General features: G+C 56.1%; 1 protein-coding gene across 1 annotated transcript in view; it reads left to right on the top strand.

Moving 5' to 3' along the window:
• Positions 1-307: 307 nt before the first annotated feature.
• LOC135217514 (cation-dependent mannose-6-phosphate receptor-like) overlaps positions 308-6,912 on the top strand; it is a 132,104-nt gene continuing 125,499 nt past the window's right edge. The window contains exon 1 of the mRNA XM_064253472.1: positions 308-621. Coding sequence (XP_064109542.1) covers positions 470-621 — 152 coding nt within the window. The 5' untranslated portion in view covers positions 308-469. The remainder of the gene's footprint in view (positions 622-6,912) is intronic.

The raw sequence follows: 6,912 nt of genomic DNA, 5'->3' as shown, positions 1-6,912 counted from the left end.
AAGAGGTAACCTTCTTGATCCTCCACCCACCAGTAAATAGGTAGCTGCATCTATTAATGTGAAGAAAAAGTGACACAGGTCTTGCTCTCTCATCCCTATAAACTGTACCCAAGGTCTGTACCCACCTGGCGCTTCTCCCTTCAAAGAAGATTATGGCATGTGAATAAACACATACATATTATATTGGACCATTTCTCATTGCAGGTAAAAAAAAACATTAGTTATGGATTTGATGTGTTACTATATTTTGTAAGCATCGCTATTATAGTTTTAGTACTGTTTTAACGCGTACATTAAATTTTGAACATTACCACCTACGTAAACGAGTCCCCTAATTCTGCGTAGTGGTTTTGGAGATCGCAACAATATTCTTCGAAGTTGGCAAGAGTCAAGAAATGTCACTTCTTCATTAGTGGCCCAGATACTACTAAACTTTCCGTACAGTCTTGTCCTGTTATCGAGGGTCAATATGCGTTTCATCGAAGAGCTTATCATTCTGGTGATATGTGCGGGAACGTTGACAGCAGCTTCTTGTACTATCAACCAATCTGTGAAAAATGAAACCGAACGAGCGAGACAGCAGCAGCTCATGCAGACTCTTGACCCCATAGTCGGGAAAAAGTAAGTGCGGAGATGTATCCGGAGAAGCTTAGGGATCTTTTGCTATTTGTTCTTTGTCTTTGTTTCTTAAACCCTGTGACTTTGTGATTGTTTCTTTAACCCAGTGTCTTAGGCTACTAGTATTACCTAACTAGGCTGTAGGGTAAACAACTCTCCGACAACCGCGGTTTTGGCCACCCTCCGAAAAAGTACTTTAACACGTCCAGACACCGGAGATAGTCATCAGTCACTAGTTGTTGTTGGTGAGAGAAGGAGCTAAAGACCTCTACTCTCCTTTCGAAGTAAGCATTTTCTCCAAAGTTAGAATTGTTCCGACACGAATACAAACCCTCGGTCCTTTAACAATAGGTAGGAAGTCTAGCTAGCGGCAGCTGGAACGGTCGTAAGCTTCGAACAAGGGGAGAACGGTAGTTAACTGCTTGTCCAACAGTGCGCGCGCCCGCGCGCCTGAGAGGTGAAGAACCACTTTTGCTTTCGGCCGCGGGTGTGAAGGACGTGTTCGTCATCGCTCTCTGCCCGCTTCATCGTCGTATACATTGTTTTTTATTGTTCCGACAACACGGCATACAAACCCTTCGGGTCCTTTTACAATAGGAATGGTACTAGGTAGCGGCATCTGGATAGGTCCGTCAAGCTTTCGAACAAGGGGTTCGGTCGTTGTAACTGCTTGTCCGACAGGCGCCGCAGCAGGCAAGCGGACCTGGGTAGTTAAACAGATCACTTTTGCTTTCGGCTCCCCACAGCGAGTGGACTGTGTGTTGTTCAACGCTCTCTGCCCGCTTCTCGTCGTTTTGCCTTTTCCATGAGGTATTTTGTTGTGTTTGTGTGTGAAACAATTTGTAAGTACAATCATTTTTCCTCTCGTTATTTCTTCATTTTGAATTAGATTAATAATGGCAATCTCCACGCCTCCTCCCCTACCCCCGGAGTAACTGCCCGGGTTACCCGAAGGGCGTAAATGCGGAAAGTTTCCGCTCATTCCCTCCAGTAAATTGACCCACATATTTTTTGTGCGTTCTTCGGGTTGGGGGGGGGGGTTTTTCCCGGGGGTGGGCGCGAATGCACCCGAGCCGAGCCCCTGATGAAGTAAAGGGGGGGGGGGGGGGGGGGGGGGGGGGGGGGGGGGGGGGGGGGTGTTCTAATTGGTCGTGAGGTCTCAGTGGACTTTGTACTAGGGTGGCAGGAAGAAGCGAAGGCCTGCAAATGGAAGTCGTCGGAAAAGCTCTCCCACCGCGACTCCTTTGGTTACGGACACTTCGTCTTCTTTTCCTGCCGCCCTCTTCAGCTTCCCCACACGTTTTTTGGCGCCACTTCCCCTTCGGGGGTTGGGGGGTTTTCTAGGTCCCTTTTGTTCCTCACCCGGCCTACCTAGTCCGAGTGTGGAAGGAGGGCGCTTAGATTACCCCGGATGTCGGAGTTGTACTCTGGGTCCCTCTATCCGTTCGTCTTTCGCTGCGAGCGGGTATAGGATCCTGCTAATCACCCGCCGACCCCTTTTTTTTGCTTCCTCAGGTGGCTGTTTTTGCCGCGAAGGACCGACCTCGGACAGGTGTGGGTCATCCGTTTGGGGCTGCCAGGGCGTGGCCGATGTCCCAGGGGAGCTGCTCTACCATCATCGCTGGCTCTGGTGGCGGGTCCACCGCCATGCTAACGGTTACGACCTCCACCACAGACCCTTGTAACAACGCCTGGCTTATGCTTCACCTCCTCACCTGGTGTACACCCCCTCCACGCGGTCCTCTTGTCACCCACCAACTACATCGGTGGGTCCAGGGGCCAGTCGCCGTGACCACGGGGGTGGGAGTGGTGATGCCAGCCGCCTGGGTTTTGCCGTGCTGCCCCAGCGACCGGGAACGTTCGTTGTGCCCGAAAGAGTCTTCGCCCCTGGACCCTGGCCTCCCGCCACCAGTACCAAGGATGTCTGTGCCCGCTGGGTCCGTCCATCTGGACCAGCCTGTACGCCTGCCGTACCTGCCGTAACCATGCCCAGCCCGCTTGTTCCCTCGTACGGTGGGCGCTTTGCCGACCCACTGCTGCCGTTCCTTTGTACCTGCTCCTGCCGTCTCCCACTGCTGTTCCTGTGAATGCCATGCACCTTGCTGGACGTTGTTCCTGTTTCCTGGCTCCGCTGCTCCCGATGCTGATCTGGTTTCACGGAGGGACAAGGTGCGTTCCCGGGCCCACCTGTTGACTTTCGGCAACAGCAGCCCCGGCTCCGCTCCTGGATTGACAGGATCTTGACATCGGTCCCTGAGGAGGTTGACGAAGAAGAATAAGAAGAGGAAGGAAGGTGTCGTCCGGTCAGTCTTTCATCCGTCTTCTTCGTCGTCGTCGTCGTCTGGCCGCCTCATCCCCTTCTTCTTCTAAGGCTCCCCCGCCTAAGAAGAAGAAGGTCCGCCTCCCCCCCCCCTAAGAAGTCTCCTTCGGGTCCTGAACAACTTCCTACGGGCCCGTCTCGCTCTGGTGAAGACGGGGGGTTTTCTTCCGCTGGTCACCCGGACCCTGCTCCTTCGGGGGCAGGACCCTTCTCTTCTTCCGCAAGGAAGAAAGACTACGGGGACCATAGGAGTGCCGGCTAAATACCTGGCACTTCCTCACCTGCTTTGTTAGTGGTTTCGACCACTGGTCAGCAGGATCCGTCCTCGGCCTCTCGTTCGCGATGAGTAACCTCGAGTGTACGGTCAGACCTTACCAGCGACCGTGCAGCTAGGAAGCCATACCTCTGAGTCCAACTCAGCGTGCAGGTTCCGGCGGCCGGAGCGGAAGACTGGTGACAGGCCGCTCACAGGCGACTATCACCATACCCAATTCTCTCGCTCGTCGCTTGACGGCTATCAGCTGGCTAACCCGGGCGGACGTGACGGTCCATGACCGGCCACGGGCTTGAGGCTGGGAAGAGGTCCCCCCGTTCGCCGGCGCCAGCCACGGCTGGTATTAACCAGCGACCGTGACGCGCCGTGAGGATACGCACCACGGTCCTCCCGTGACCGTGGCAGTGGAGCTCGCCGGTTCTCCTGACCCGTACAATCCTCCAACAGAAGAGCGATCGGGTACGGCAACCGCACCAAGCTCCTTCTGACAACACGAGACCGGGTCCGCTGTTTCTCGGTCCAGCCGTTCTCCGCAGCGAGACTGGCTCGACTATCCCTTGCAGCTTTTGATCGCCACCGGGGCCGGGCGGTTGACGATCGCCTGCAGTCTTTTCCAAGACCCACTGGTTCTGCCAGCGAGACGAGGGAGGAGGCGTCCAGGTCTGCCTCTCCCATTACCTTCAACCATCCTCGGGTTACAACCCGGGAGGGGTGGCGAGGTTATTAGAAGGAGTGATCGTGAGGGGTGCGCCCCTCAGGATCCCACCACGTCGTCCTACTTACCAGGCACGGGTTCTTCGGACCAGCCAGGTCGTATGCACAAGTGGTTGGTAGGATACCCGAGAGGGGTCTGGTCGCTGTTTCCTCCCCTACGAGGGAGGAGGGTCTCACGGAGATGCTCCCTGGGGACCTGTTTGAGGGACTCGGATGGTGCCGACATCCGCAGGACCTCAGTCACTAATCCTGAGATTCCAAGGAAGGAACTTTGCCGAGGTTGTATTTGCCGCTAGAATTCGTCAGCAAAACACGACCCCTCGGCGGAAGGATCGCCGCTCCCACCATCCGAGCCCACGTCCCGGCTCGAGTCGTTCTTGGGGTGTCCCGAAGAGGGTGAACCCAGACCGACTGGTGGGTTTGGCCGCGTTTCCGATCTTGTGCCCGACTCAGGTGCTGGTACCAGGTAGAATCGCTTGTCTCCCGGGTCAAGACGGTTTCTCCTCTCAAGTCTGGCAGGTACGAGCAAGCTTGCTTCCAACCCTCCCTCTGCTGCGACAGCGGCGTTTTTTATTACGTGCCATCTGAGGACCCGATGGCCGCCCAACAGGTGGAACCCGGAGTTAGCCCAGGCTGAACTCCGGGTGTTGTGTCTCTGCAGCAGCTCCACTGTCCGAGAAACCATATTGGTTCTCGCAGCAAGAGGCACTTGGCCTGGAATCTACTGCCATGGCAGCTTTGCCAGGCCGTCTCCTGGTTAGAATCTGTGGTCCCTCACAGTATCTAAGGTCGGTCAGCCAACCTCCGGGGGAATTTCTCCCGAAGATTGACTCGGCCCGCCTTTTAGGATACTTTTGCCAGTCTGGGGTTGAAGAGGCCATCTCCTTCCTTGCCCCACCGAACGGTGAACCTGTTGGGCCGCCAACCTGGTTCTCCGACGTAAGGGACGCTGTCCTTAACCCTCGGGTTTCCAGGGCGGTCCCGGGAAGCGTGAACGCAGCTTGGGTACCTTTATCGCAACGGACCTTTACGGAGTTCCACCACGTCTCCCCCCCCTCTTCCCAGGAGAGATTGGTGGACTCTTGGCGGTGGGACCTACATCAGGCGCACTGACGACAGTGACCGGTCTGGTTTTCACCAGGCAGTCCTCGAAGGCTTCTGGGCGAAGCCCTCGGACTGCGGCCCCAAGTCTAAGAGCCTCGGCTATCACTTCCTCGGTGGCCTAAGACCGGTAGCTGCGTCGAAGCCCCACCGGGGAAAGAACTCTGTCCTTCTTCGACTTCTACAAAGGGGGAGCCGTTAACCAGCCCGCTCCTCCCAGCCCTCCTCCTCCCGTTAGGGGGCTTCTGGGAAGAAGTCGAAGAAAAGGGGGGAACACGCCTAGGGACGGGCGTTCCCCCTCAACCTGCTGCCGGAAGTGGGGGGGGTGGGGTGCCTGGCCTAGCCATTGGGTCAACTTTGGCAGCGCTAATGGTCGGGCGGCCGAGACCATGGAATTGTAGATGTTCCTTCGGGAGGGATATCTATTACCCTTCGAATCTCTGGCCACCCCTCACCTCCAACCCGGTGCCAACAGCAGTTTCGTACGTTTCCAGGGTCCATCGAAGGACGTAGCATTGGAGACAGGAGATCAAGACCATGCTGAGCAAGAGAGCTGTCAGAAATCGTCACGGATCAGTCACACGTGCTTTTACAGTCGACTCTTCCTGGTGGAAAAGTCTAACGGGAGGCTGGCGCCCCGTGATAGATTCTCTCTCCTCTGAACCAAGGTTTTGTTCCGCCATACCCGCGGTTTCCACGGATGGAGGACGGCACGTTCAGTGCCTCGAGCTCCATCCAAAGGGAACCACCCCGGTGAACGATTTCATGCTTTCAGTGGGTGGACTTGAAGGATTGCGTATTTTGTCCAAATACCCATTCACCAGTCCTCCAGAAAGTACCGTCCGCTTCATCCTCGACGGGACGGTGTAAATACCCGTTCAAGGGCACTTTGCTTCGGTCTCTCAACCGCCCCTCATGGTGTTTCAACCGCGAGTGTTCACTCTGGTGTCTGCCTTGGGCCCGTTCCGCACGGGATAATACGTCTGATGAGGTATCTCCCCGACGATTTTGGTTAGTCCCATGGCGAAGCTCCCAGCTCGCTAGTTGCTTACAGGACACGGGTAATCGACTTGCTCGAGTTCTAGTCGCGATCTGGGGATCGTTGTGAACTTTCGAAAAGTCCGATCTCGGCCCAAGCCCAAGCAAGGAATGAAGTACCTGGGTATGCTGATCGACGGACGGTAGCATGGGCGGCGAGTCTTCCCCGCAGACTCGCGGATCAGCAGATTCAGGGAGGCAGCCAACCAGTTTCCTGTCTCGCAGTGAACAGGTAGCTCCAGCGATGGCAAGTCGTGATCGGACACCCTGTCGTCCCACTTCGAGAAAGTTAGGTCCCTCACTGGGCGTCCTTCACCTGCGGTCTCTTCAGTGGAGACTAAAGGAGAGTTTGGGTCCACGGCGACGGATCCCCCAGCTTTCCAGTGGTCACTGACAACCGGAGGTGAGGCAGGACCTAGCCTGGTGGCTGGACGACAGGAACCTCTTAAGAGGAGTGCCTCTGCGCACTCCCCCCCCACCCCGGACATGCAGCTGTTCTCAGACGCATCGACCGAGGGATGGGGCGCACACCTTGAGGAGTTTGCTGACTTCAGGAGTGTGGGACGAGAACGACAAGCACCTTCACATCAATGTACTGGAACTCAAGGCAGCGTTCCTCGCTCTCCAAGAGTTCCAGGACCGCTTGATGGGACACTCAGTGGTGTTGATGTGCGACAACACCACGGTAGTGGCCTACGTCAACAAACAGGGGGGTGGGGGCCTAGTGTCTCTCCCGTTGTACCAGTTGACTCGGCAGGTGCACGAGTGGGCCGAGGCACACTCAATAGAGCTGTCGGCACGCTACATTCCAGGGAAGAGGAATGTAGTAGCAAGACACGCTGCAGCC

This window comes from Macrobrachium nipponense, chromosome 7 (genome assembly GCF_015104395.2).
Source record: "Macrobrachium nipponense isolate FS-2020 chromosome 7, ASM1510439v2, whole genome shotgun sequence".
NCBI classification, from domain to species: Eukaryota; Metazoa; Arthropoda; class Malacostraca; order Decapoda; family Palaemonidae; genus Macrobrachium; species Macrobrachium nipponense.
Note: the sequence above shows the minus strand (reverse complement) of the source record. Positions and strands in the feature narration are given on the sequence as shown.